Source organism: Candida tropicalis, assembly GCF_000006335.3.
Source record: "Candida tropicalis MYA-3404 genomic scaffold supercont3.7, whole genome shotgun sequence".
Classification (NCBI taxonomy): Eukaryota; Fungi; Ascomycota; class Pichiomycetes; order Serinales; family Debaryomycetaceae; genus Candida; species Candida tropicalis.
Genome location: NW_003020059.1, coordinates 525,501 through 538,882, shown reverse-complemented (window position 1 = coordinate 538,882; position 13,382 = coordinate 525,501). Strand labels below are relative to the sequence as shown.

At 29.6% G+C, this 13,382-nt stretch overlaps 5 protein-coding genes across 5 annotated transcripts; 2 read left to right on the top strand and 3 right to left on the bottom strand. All coding sequences in view use genetic code 12, as the record gives it.

Moving 5' to 3' along the window:
* Positions 1-1,590: 1,590 nt before the first annotated feature.
* GUS1 (glutamate--tRNA ligase) lies at positions 1,591-3,348 on the bottom strand (the record flags this gene model as incomplete). The annotated part of the gene is made up of 1 exon (XM_002550718.1): positions 1,591-3,348. The coding sequence occupies one exon, from the start codon at positions 3,346-3,348 to the stop codon at positions 1,591-1,593; it is 1,758 nt and encodes a 585-aa protein (XP_002550764.1).
* Positions 3,349-3,890: 542 nt separating this feature from the next.
* Positions 3,891-6,086, top strand: CTRG_05061 (uncharacterized protein; the record flags this gene model as incomplete). Its single annotated transcript, XM_002550717.1, has 1 exon — positions 3,891-6,086. One exon carries the CDS (start codon positions 3,891-3,893, stop codon positions 6,084-6,086), a length of 2,196 nt encoding a protein of 731 aa, XP_002550763.1.
* A 122-nt stretch (positions 6,087-6,208) lies between these two features.
* CTRG_05060 (mitochondrial 54S ribosomal protein MRP49) lies at positions 6,209-6,697 on the bottom strand (the record flags this gene model as incomplete). Its single annotated transcript, XM_002550716.1, has 1 exon — positions 6,209-6,697. One exon carries the CDS (start codon positions 6,695-6,697, stop codon positions 6,209-6,211), a length of 489 nt encoding a protein of 162 aa, XP_002550762.1.
* Positions 6,698-7,266: 569 nt separating this feature from the next.
* Positions 7,267-8,718, top strand: CTRG_05059 (mRNA-processing endoribonuclease; the record flags this gene model as incomplete). The annotated part of the gene is made up of 1 exon (XM_002550715.1): positions 7,267-8,718. One exon carries the CDS (start codon positions 7,267-7,269, stop codon positions 8,716-8,718), a length of 1,452 nt encoding a protein of 483 aa, XP_002550761.1.
* A 46-nt stretch (positions 8,719-8,764) lies between these two features.
* On the bottom strand, positions 8,765-9,748 carry CTRG_05058 (uncharacterized protein; the record flags this gene model as incomplete). Its single annotated transcript, XM_002550714.1, has 1 exon — positions 8,765-9,748. The coding sequence occupies one exon, from the start codon at positions 9,746-9,748 to the stop codon at positions 8,765-8,767; it is 984 nt and encodes a 327-aa protein (XP_002550760.1).
* Positions 9,749-13,382: the final 3,634 nt, after the last annotated feature.

The following is a 13,382-nucleotide window of genomic DNA, read 5'->3' as shown; positions in this document are numbered from 1 at the left end:
ATACACCATATAATTAAGGTGTTTTTATTTAGGTGCTATTTGAATGTTAGTTTTTTTGATTCCTGAAATGTTCTTTAATTTTATATATATATATATATATATGTCTTTGTTTACTGGTTAACTCAATGTTTGCTTGGATTTACATTTACATATAGAATCCACCAATATTTCTTAGTTTTAATTAAAAACTATACAATAGTTTCAACTATTTCTTATCTTGTTCATCTATTGAATATTTTTCTTTTTTTTGTTTTAATCAAACTAGCAAGTACATATCTAAAATTGGAATTATCATAAACTAAATAAATAAACCTCTAGATTATTATATTCTTATATTTATTTTAATTATTAGTGATATAAAAATGAATCCTGGCTTTTCTTTTTCATAATTTGTAATATATAAATTATAGACACACTTAAAATTCATGAATATTATCTCGATTTAATGTTTGTGATTTCCTATTAAGGGTATGTATGAATATATTAGAATATATTGAATTTAGAAAGAATGTAACATAGGATTAATTTACTCTATACAACACACACACCCTTCATTTTTATATATTATAAGTGCCCTGGTGTTATTCACTTCATTCGAAATGTCATAAAGCAAGTTTATGTGGGTAAATTCGACAATTAATGAATGAATGTGTGTGGAGAGGGGGTAGGTGATATAATTGTGGAGACAGATAAACATAGAAAGGTACATTTATCTATCTTACATAAATGGGAAAAGAAAACCACACACATACACATATGGCCACCCACCAAGTTAATTATTTCTTATTAATATTGTTAGTATTTTATTTGATTATTGTTCTATACATATTGTTACAAAGTAAGAAATGTTTTTAACAAATGAATTTGATTTAATTTATTCTCGAGGATAGATGTGTGGGGGAAAGGGAGATTTATGAGGAGATATACATATTCAAAATGCAAGGAGTACAATTTATACAAAGAGGGGGCGGAAGGGGGACAAAGCGAGTAAACAAATAAGAAAGGAATGTAGGGGGTGTAAAGATAAATATATGAGATTGTTATTTGAAAGGAATAGATCTACGAATTGCATGAAATTGTTGGGTAATCAAATAATATTTCATTTAATATAGATATATATATATATAAAGCATTGATAAATTACGTTCTACCGGGAGAGAGAGGTAGAGTGGGGGAAGATAGAGAGAGATAACTACCTAAAGTTAAGATGAAAATAAATGTGTCTAGAATCATTGTTCATAATAAAATACTAAGAATAATTAATAGAAGTAATATTTCCATTTTTGAAATATTACATTCCTTTCTTAGGGCTTGCAATGAATTAAACACGCCTTGTAAAGTGTACGTTTTGAGATTCATATAAGTTCTAGATCTTTGAGTCATTGTAATTGATAATGAAAACATTCAATTCTTAAATGATATTGTCCTAATATGCAACTCCAAATTCGGCAGTGTCGATTTGGGAATTATGAATTTTTGCAGCAAAATTCCAAAATAACCAACTATTACAGTTATTACAAGACTCATTGATAAGTAAGAAACAATCTATTGATATATATATATATATATACCCTAATTATTTAATTTGATTTATTTCTTAGCACCATATCTAGAAACGGCTTTACCATCAGGAATAGTAAACAAAACAACAGGTTTACCTTCTTCATATGGTTGATCAACTCTAAAGTAACCTTTTCTTTCAAATTGAATAATATCACCAGCTTGTAATTTAGCAACATTCAAATCAGCAAAACCTTTAGTATGGAATTCAGTTTCTGGAGTAATGAAATCTTCAAAATTATCATTTTCTTCTAATTTATCTTTAGTAATCAAATGATCAAAATCAACCATATCAATTTCAACTTTATCTTTAGTATCAGCCAACCAAGTAAGTTTCTTTGAAGTCTTACGGAAATCACCTTCCAAATGTAAGTTGGCTTCAATGGATTTAACAATACCATCATCACCTTTAACAACTTTAGAAACAATAATGTTACCCCAATCCATAAAAGTAACTTCTTCACCTTCAGTTAAATCAGCATCAGCTTGATCAATTAAAACTTGATCAGCGAAAATAACATCTTTGTTACCAATATCTGGGTTCTTCTTATGTTTTGGTTTTGATTCAGTTGATGGTTCTTTTGGTCCATTCAATAATTTAACTGGAACAACATTGGCTGCATCAACAGCAGTGAATCTTGGACAAACTGGATCAATGATTTTTTTGTTCATAGCCCAAATAAGAGACCATTCCAAATTAATGATATTTCTAGAAGGACCTTGAGAAATAATGAAATTTCTTAAACCTTCAACAGTCATACCTCTTCTTCTAACCCCTCTAACAGTTGGGAATCTTGGATCATCCCAGTTAGAAACATAGTTTTTATCAACAAACCATTGTAATTTTCTCTTGGATAATAAAGTTCTAACAAAATTAACTCTACCGAAATCCCAAATAGCAACAGATCTTAAACCTAAAGCATTTTGAATCCATTCATATTGTGGGTTACGGTCTCTATATTCATTGGTTCTCAAAGCATGAGTAACACCTTCAATAGAATCAACAACTGGAACACAGAAATCGTAAATTGGGTACATTTTCCAAGCAGTACCAGTTCTATGATGAGGAGTCAAGTTACATCTGTAAATAGTTGGATCTCTTAAAGTTTTGTTTGGATTCTTGTAATCAATCTTGGCTCTCAAACAATTCTTTAAACCTTCTTCAGTACCATTCTTCATTTCTTCAGTGAAAATCTTCAAGTTTTCTTCAATGGATCTATTTCTTCTGGCGGAGGCATCACCAACCATTCTTTCTTCTCTCATTTTTTCAACTGGAGTATCATCACAATAAGCATTGCCATCTTTAATCATCTTGACAGCCAAATCATACATAGTATCAAAATAATCAGATGAATAAGTGATTTTATCACCTTTAATACCCAACAATTTCAAATCTTCAAGAATAGAATCTTGGAATTCAACTTTTTCTTTAGTTGGATTAGTATCATCAAATCTAATAATCAATTTACCATTAAATTTATGAGCAAAATATTCATTCAAAACAGCAGCTTTAGCATGTCCAATATGTAAATAACCAGATGGTTCAGGTGGGAATCTAGTAACAACTTTACCCATTTCAGCTCCTGGTAAATCAATTTCAAAACTTGCTTTATGAGCTTCTTTTTTACCACCACTAGCAGCAGTTTTAGCAGATTTAGCAGCTTTTCTCAATTCAACTAAAGATTTACTCATTAATTCGACTGAACCTTCAAATCTTTTATCTTCAGCTAATAAATTATACCATCTGGAAATGTTAGCATAAACACCATTCTTAATAACTGAACCCATCAATGCATTGGCTCTTAAAACACCCCAAATGGCAATATCAGCCAATGAGTATTGATAACCAACAACAAATGAACGGAAATTCAATGATGATCAAGTTTTTCCAAATCAGAACTTAATTCTTTAAATTTTTAATGTATAATTTATCTAAAGCAAATTTAATCCATTCTTGAGATTTGGATCTTTCTGGTAATAATTCAGGTAAAGTTTGAGCCAAATAATCTAAACCATCTAATTGATCAATAAAAGTTTCACCACCTGGAGTAACTAATTTAATGGTACTTTTAGATTCAGCATCAACAACTTTATCATCAACAAATTCAATTGGGATTGAAACATCAACAGAACTAGAGTTGATGAAATTAACAGCAATTAAGATTGGGTAAGGAATGTTTTGTGCCTTACCAGCAACAGATAAACTAAATGACATAATTAAGTTGTTTCTGACTTAAATAGAAAAAGAAGTAACAACAATCAATTGAAATTAAAAATTAAAAATTAAAAATTAAAAAAAAATTTATTCAAGTCAGAGGAGTAAAGGGAATATGAATAATCAACTCGAAAATTTTTTTTCAATGCGGGTCGTGTATCTGTGGCAAGTTGACTGTTTTTTTTTTCGGGCTTGCTTTATCAGTGGCAGTTTTAGTAGAGAGACACTTTTGAATGTACCATCATTTGATTTCACCAACAGGAATAAGGGACAGTCCACATACCAACTACTCACACACATACATACATACATACAAATGAGTATACATGCACAAAGGAATGGATCATCAGCTCAATTTAATGGTGTTAATCAACGTCCAACAGCTAAACGATCACCGTCAATTTTAGTCACTGATGCTCGTAGCGATAAAGTTAAAGGAGCACGAGCTCCATTTGCTGGTCAAAATTATAAGAAACAACAACAGCTAGAACAACAGAGACAACAACAACAACAACAACAGAATCATCGTGGGAATTATAATTTTCAACAACTGCAACATCTTAATGCTCTTCAACAACGATTTAAAAATAAATTTACTGATATATCAGTTGATAAATTGTTGAGCAATTCAAGTGATATTCCTTCAGGTCAATTACGATTTCGTCATCCTCCTAATTTCAATCGTCAACGATATGGAAGTACGGGTTCATCATCATCATCACCACCACCACCTCCTATAAGGAGTCCATATAGTCAACAAGATCATCGAAGAAATATCCGAAGTATTCCAAAACTTTCTCTGTCATTACCTTCAAGAACATCTAAAACTAGTCAAAAACTTGTATTGATTCCAGAAGAACAACGACATGGATCTCCACCATTAACAAGTTCAATTTCAACATCAAAGGCTACACAAGAAACAAATGTTAATGCAGAATTACAAGCTCAAATGACAAGATCAAGAGCTGAATTAATGCCAAAGGAAAAAAGAGCTGAAGAATTTAGTAGAATGACGGCTTATTTCATTTGTGAAGAATTCAATTTATCAGAAGTTGCTAAATTTTTGCGTAAAAATCATGAAGTTAAACCAAGATTATATGATGAAGCTTTATATGTACCTTATGCCTTACCTTTATTACCGGGGAATGAAGGAGTTCGTGTTAAATCAAATAATACTGCTAAATTATTGGCTAAGAATAAATATATGGAGAATATGATTAATAAAAATGAACAAACTACACATTTATATGAATATTATTCTGGTTTTGAAACTCCTGAAGATGCAAACAATTATTCCATGGATCCAGAGTTTGAAAATGTTGATGGAAATACTCCATTTGAACCTTCAGAACCACAATTTTTTGCTCCACCTGAGGATGAAGAAGAAGTAGTTGAAGAAATTGATCAAAATCAACTGAGTGTTGCTAGCAACAAGAGGAATGATAAAGGATCAGGAAACAATGCCAAATCAAAAGCCACAACTACCACTACGACTAACACCACATCCACCAATACAAATACTACTACTACAACAACAACATCGACGTCCTCCTCCTCCTCCTCATCATCATCATCGATTCATAGTCAAAGTGATGTATCTAAACATCATGCGGAAATGTTTGTATTTGATTTTGGAGTGGTTGTATTTTGGAATTTTTCTGAAATCCATGAAAAGAATATTCTTGCAGATTTAGCATTTAGTGATGAATCATTATTGATTAATCCAATAGATGAACAAGATATTGAAACAGAAGAATTTCATTATGAATATGATCGACAATTATTACGACCAAGAATTTATAATGATATGATTACTTTACGTTCAGCTGATCATTTAATTAAACTTACCATGTCTTATGCAATTGCACAACTGACGAAATTAGAATTATTTGAAAGTCGAATGGTTAATGTTTTACATCTGATTAGTAAATTACCTAAAAAATTGGCCCTTACTGGATCACTTGGATTGAAACAACATCAAGTTATGAAAAAATCTGGTAAATTATTTAAATTACGTGTTGATGTAAATTTATCTGGTTCTATTTTAGATACTCCTGGATTTTTTTGGAGTTCAGAACCTGCTTTACATCCATTATATAATGCAGTTAGGGAATATTTGGAAATTGATCAAAGAGTTCAAGTTTTAAATAATCGATGTAAAGTATTTTTGGAATTTATTGATATTATTCATGATAGTTTAAATGAAAAGAATACTAATAGAATAACATGGATGATTATTGTTATAATTTTCTTAAGTTTATTCGTTAGTTTATTTGAATTATTCCTTGGTTCATCTAAATTAGTTACATAATTACATATAGGGTTCTAATAATAAATAATAATAATAATACCTAATATTTTCTCATTTCCAATGTCTTCTATTTGATTTTTTTATATATATATACAAGAATATTTATAATTTTGTTAATGATTTTATTTAGTTGGATGAGTTGGAATTTCAACAAGTTCCAGTTCATTAATTTTCACAGCACCAGTACGTTGAATTAATTCATCAAAAATTTTACTACCTGATTTACCAGAACATTCGATATTTAAATTATCTTTATCTTCAAAACCATGAATTTTTAATAAATTATCAATTTTAATATCTTTATTAGAATTTTCTTCATTTATTAAAATATTATGAATAGTAAATTTTAAATTTGGATTATGATATTTTAAACTTGGTAATTTCTCTTTAATTAATTGATTAATACCTAAATTTGATTTATCAACTATTTTAGATTGTTGTTGTTGTTGTTGTTGATGATGATATACTGATAATTCAAGTTCTTTAAATTTTGATCCATCTAATTTAAATGAATTTTCTGGATTTGCAATAATACGATTGATTTTTTGAATACTTTTTAAAAGATCAGGTTTATAATTCTTAGCCTTTTGGAATAGTTGTCTTGCTGACATGATGATAATGTTGGTAATATTAAAGGTTAGTAATATTGAATGATTGATGATTGGAAAATCTTTTTTTCAAATTTTTTTTTTTCAGTGGTGGAAAATTTGGTGATATTGTGCACGTGTACACGACTTATGAATATACTGGAGAAGAACATTAGAAAGGTTCCTTATACTGTATAGGTGGTATTGACAGTTAAGAGATTCGGGATAGATAGAGACTAGACTAGGAAGATGTTTTTAATTCCCATAAGATGGTTAGATGTGGGGTTTATAATGGAATACTGTACTTTGGTGTAGTATTGACGAATGAGTTTGCAGTTTTTGCCCGGCTCTTTTCTAAATCATTTTCATAGATCAGATATATATTCCACCTCATAGATCACAACATGCTTTTATAGAACATCCTAAACCTAGAAAATGTATCAATTTCACATTTCTGGTTTTTCCGAAACATTATTAGCCGAGTGAATGGTAAACCCGCGATTCGTAAAGAAAAAAAAGAAAAAAAAAACAATAATCAAAATCAATCACTTAGCTATGATTACACGTAGTACAATTACACTCCTTGATAGTTCATGTCTCTACCTTCAAAATATGCCCCTGAGGGGTTAAGTGCTGAAGATCAGTCACGAGTAATAACTGTTGGAAATAAGAGACCTCGAAAACCAATAAATTATATCCATAGAACAATTGATGATAAAATTCAAAACGCGTTACAGAATCATCATCTTAACCACCAGGACCAACAAAATGGACATAATAATGATGACGATGATATTGAAATGATACCTTTTGAAGATGCAGAAGAAGTCGATGTTATTACTTCATATGTTGAATATTTACGTGGTCATACAGCTTATGAACAACAACAACATAATGATATGATGATTGATGAAGATGAGTTTAATGATAATAATAATGAACTAGTTGAAATTATAGAAGGAAATATATCTTATTTAATCCTTGATACAAATTTTTTAATATCTCATTTGAAAATAGTAGATTGTCTTAAAAAATTAGCCCCTAATCATGGATTGAAAATAATTATTCCAGTTTATGTAATTCAAGAATTAGATGGATTAAAAAATTCAAATAAAATTAATAATTCAAATAATGGAGAAGATGGATGTTCAGGTGAATCGATTTCACAATTAGCTAAATGGGCAAACCAATGGGTTTATAATTCATTAATTGATTCAAAAACAATAGTTAAAGGTCAGAAATTATCTCAACGTATAGATAAAAGTTTAATTAAAGATGATGCTATATTGGATTGTTGTTTATATTTCAAAAAAAATCATCCTAATAGTTTAACTATTATATTATCAAATGATAAAAATTTATGTTCAAAAGCATTAATGAATGAATTATTAACTGTTAGTTTTAGACCTAATATGAGTGGTGAATTAATTGCAGAAACTATATATAATGAAAATATTCAAAGATTTGGAAAAATAGAAACTAAAACAAAAGTTATCAAAAATGCCACACCATTAAGAATAAATTCACCAATTCCTGATACTCCTCCTCCTCATCCAACAGTTGCTCCTTCAAGTGAATGGGTGGCTAAAACTCAAGAAATAGACAGATATTCTAGTTTTGAAAGTATATCTATTGGTGTATACAATGAAATTCAAATGGTTTTGTTATCTGCATTACATCATTGTATGGAAGAAGAATATGGAGATGATTTGGATTTGATTCGTGATTATGATAAAGATCAAATAGTTACTATTGATGATTGTGCTAATTTGATTATACGATTCTGGAGTACTGTTTTTCTGGAATATTTCCGAGCTACTCCTGATCATTTCTTACCATTTCATCAATCAAATGTTCGTCGAAAATTTTCAAAGAAAACTCCAATTCATGTTAATGTTCCTAATTCTCCAGGAGAATTACATGAATTTATTTCGTTTTGGACTAGAGTATTGACCATCATATATGATGCAGTTATGCTGAAATTAAATCAAGATGCATTAGAGAAATTGATATCTAGGTGGAATAACATGGCTAGTAAAATATAGAATGCAGTTAAATGAAATTACATATATATGAATTGTGTTTTAAGATTCACCTTTTTGATAGAGCTCCGATTTTTCTTCTCTTGCGTTGTGATTGTGATGTATTCAGACTCGATGAACTATCAAGTTGAGATACTGCTGGTCGTTTAAATCCTCCCGAACTTGATTTTTTTATAGGAGAACCCATTAGTTCCAAATCAAGAGTTGGTTGAGATTCAAATTGAACCAGTGACACTTGTGATATTTGTCCACCTGATTGAGATTGAGATTGAGAATCATCAAATTCAAATTTAACAGGACTTAAATCTTCTTGTTCTTCAGTAACATTAAGATAAAACAGATTAGCAAATTTCCAAGGATTTTCCACTGCCAGAGTAATATTTTTATTCAATTCTTCATCATTTGATTTCTTATTATTTGATCTTAAAGTTCTATAATCAATAGAAGATTTCTTTTCCCATCGACTTGGATTAAATTTCTCTATTGATTCTAAATCAGATCGATTAATTTTCTTATAATTATTAATTAATTCCATTCCATGACTTTGTTTGAAATTAGTTGCAAGAAATCTAGAATATTGATCTTTAACACTGATGATATCTTTAAGATCTTCAATTTGATATTTCAAGAAATTCATAGTTGAAAATTGTTGATAATTCAATTTGGCAAGAAATTGTATTGTTCTAATATCATCCTGTTGAATTAAACTAAATTTCCATTGTGGTTGACCATTAGTTTGTACAATTATATTATCATCTTTTTGTTCAAATGTTATATTATCATGTACATCATTCTTTAACTCATGTAATAAATGAATCAAATCAGTTTCTTTAAGATCTTCAAGACCAATTGAATTTGCAGCTTTAATCATACCTTCCTTGTCTAATTCTTGAACCCAAACATGATCAAAATTAGTAAGATAAAATCCATAACTGCAACTATTCAAAGTATTATATATAAATCCATAAATACATTCTTCTTTTTCAAGAAATGGAATTGATTTAGATATCCATTGAGTAGGTAATATCAGCATTTGATTACCTATTTCTGAAAAAGAATACACGTACGATAATAATTCGAGGAATTTTACCACCGAGTATCACCGAGAAATCCTCCAACAACACTTTTCTACGTTTTACACGACCAATAAAGGTTGTGTTGTTAACTACGATACTTACAACTGTTGAGTGATGTGTATCCACACTATAACTTGTCACATTTCACTAAGCTAAATCATATGTGATTAGTTAACTATGGATAATTGTGGTGAATACGATTAGTTCTAACTCTGATTTCTGCACAAACAGTAATTCTAAGAATTATTTATTAAACATTATACAAGATGAATGTTTGGTAGTGTGATTTGTTCATATTTGAAAAAATAGCTGTGTTTTTCAGTTATCAGATAATTGTATCAAGTTTTTTTAGTGTCTGCTCAAAAAATATCCCGTACTATAACAGAATGTATGGTATAAATAGAATTAATAGTGATATAGACATAATAACAACAAGCTCTATTAGATTCTATATATGATTAATCCTGTACAGTATTAGTAATAGTTTTATGCTGTTATAACACTAATTGAGGTAGTTTTCCTCTTCTTATCTAGTGATTTGCAGAAATGGGGTCTTAAAGGTGAAAATCTCAAGGGATGTTCCTTGGAAATTTATATCTCGACGTAAACTGGTCGATAATTTTATAATTTTAGTCGACAATTACCGCGAAAAAATTGCAAAATTCAAAAAATTGAAAAATAAATCATGAAAATGCTATACTGATACATATCTACTAATTTAACACAATTAATAGTTTTAAGGATATTTAAACAATAATAGAAGGATATTTTCACCTTTGATGACATCTACAATAGATTCAAGTGACAGCAAATTGATGATATCATACTAGTGCAACTGAAAATATGCTATCAGTTGAATTTTGTATGGGGAAAAGAGATTCACGTCTTTTTTTGGTATTTTTTCGTGTGTGAACCGATTTGAATTTCACGGGAATAAACCACTTGAGATCCTGATCAACCCCTTTGGAAATACCAGATGAACAAAAAGTTAGAAAATGAATATAATAATAGTATATATCTGTCAACATGTATATGAATATTCTAATGAATACAATTTGAGCGGTCTGGATATCATAATTATTGAGTTATTTAGGAAAACCATAATTCCCGATAAAAAAAAGATACTTTGATTTTTCAAAAGTAAGGATTGATAGATAACTCCACCAGTTTTAACTGTATTGGCTCAAAAGTTAGTGTGACAGTATTAAACACTGATACAGATAATATCATATTGTCAAAATGACTAGAATCGAGCTAGAATTGATAGATCTAGCGAAACATATGCAACTTCATGAAATTGCTTTGGTTTGCAAAATAAGAAAATTAATTTCCTGTCGTCGCATTTTTGGAAATTTCTGTAAAATTACTGAAGTTTCTAATTTTCCACCTTTTGGCAACTTTAGGCAACCTTATGACGTTACTATTTTTCTGCAACATAATGAGGTTTTCAACAAACTAAAAGGAACATTGCGATTTCTCAATTTCGGTTATTTCAAAAAGACTCCCTCAACTTTATTAATTCACCTTTTTTTTCCAAAATTTCGCAACGACTTCAATTGACTGCTACTAGCAATGATATTATTTTTGTTATTTGAAAGCACTAGAAAAGTGGCAAAAACAACAATATCGATAAATAATATATTGGAATAATATGAAAACTCGGATAGGCTATCATTACATATGAAATAGTGATAAATATACAACAGCGGTAATTATTGAAACTATGCTGTATCGGTATAAAAATCCACTCTATACTTCATTCTCCAAAGCGGTGAACTGGAAGTAGATTTGGTAGAAGATTGTAGTGTACAACTTAAATAACCCCGATGGTATAAAATAAACCACAATTAAAAACATTTGCAGAATAAAATTAGCTATTAGTTATGCTGAAAATCTTTTCAAATGCCTATTCTCGACGCACAAACTCTGCAAACTCTTGAATTTAGGTCCATGGTTCGTACGAACGAATCTGAAAAAGAAAAAAGAAGAATTCTAATATCAGAAAGAAAGGAATATATAATACATAAATCGGGTTCTGTTCCATTACTACCACTATTAGTACTTACCAGGACAATATATTATGTTATTCGTTAATTATATCATCGAGTTAAATGCATAAAACCCACAATGGTTCATGTATCCAACCAGTACAACTGAAAATATATCACCAGTTACATTTTGTATGGGGAAAAGAGATTCAAGCATTTTTGGATATTTTTTCGTGCGTGAACCGATTTAAATTTCACGGGAATAAACCACTTGAGATCCTGATCAACACCTTTGGAAGCACCAGATGATTTAAAAACTGTAAATTGAACATGATAATAGTAGATAAATGAAGCTATTTGCATGAGTATTCCAATGAATACAATTTGAGTGGTATGAATACTGTAATTATTGACTTATATAGGAAAGTCATAATTCCCGATAAAAAAAAGATACTTTCAAATTCCAAGAGTATGATTGTTAGATAACTCCTCCAATATTTATTCAATTGATTCAGAATTAATTGAGATAGCATAATTTATCACTACAAATCATATACCATTTTCAGAGTTGCAAAAATCGTACTAACAGTGACAAATGCTTCAAATCGTGGAACATTTGCATGTCGCACTGTGACGACCATAGAAAACAGAAATATGAATGCTACTTTTTTCTGGAACATTTCAAATATTCCTCAAATTTGGAACATACAAATCTATGCTGCATTGGAGAGAACATTTGGACATTTTTAATACAGAGCACAGCCATTGTGACATAGAAATACGCACTAATTACGACATTGAAAATCCGTGAATTAATGCACTGAAAATTTGAATATACAGATATACATGATACATCTATTGGAATATACGAATACGCACCAAATTAGAAACTTAAAATCTATGATTTAATTGACGGAATATTTGAATATCTAAGTTGCAACCATCAAATTCATGAATATAATCATCCATCATCTGGCTCTGTTTATTCAGAATTGTGTCAAATAGGCTAATTTGATTGATTTTTATTGCATTCAAATTGATTATTTTGATTGATTTCTATTAAATTCAGATGGATTAGAAGATATGTATTTGAAAAAGGTTATATCAATGGTGTCTAAAATGCTTCTTTTTTTTCTGTATATCAAAGATCTATTCTCACTATATTAGAAACCCACTAGATTTTGTACAGTCGTTGCAGTTTTATTTCGCGCTAGTTTGAGCATAATTTTCAGATCAGTGAGTCAAAATTATTCGCACTATTTGCAAAGAAAAGTTCATATTAAGGCGGTCAATATTTTTGATACTAGTGCGCAAAAAATGTTTATATTACGTGACCTCTATTTGTTCATACTAAAAATGTATGATATGTGATATGAACAAAAAAGGGCAGCTAGTTTGAAAGTATTATTTCCGCTGGTGTGAACATTTTGACTCCATTTACTATGAACAATTAATCTCCCTTACTATGAATTAAATTGTCGCACTAGTATTAATAATTTCTTTGAACTTGGTACGAACTGAAAGTAGAAACACTGTATGGGGAAAAAACATTCATGTCAATTGTTAAGATTATTTTCGTGCCTGGGCAAAAATTTGAAACCCA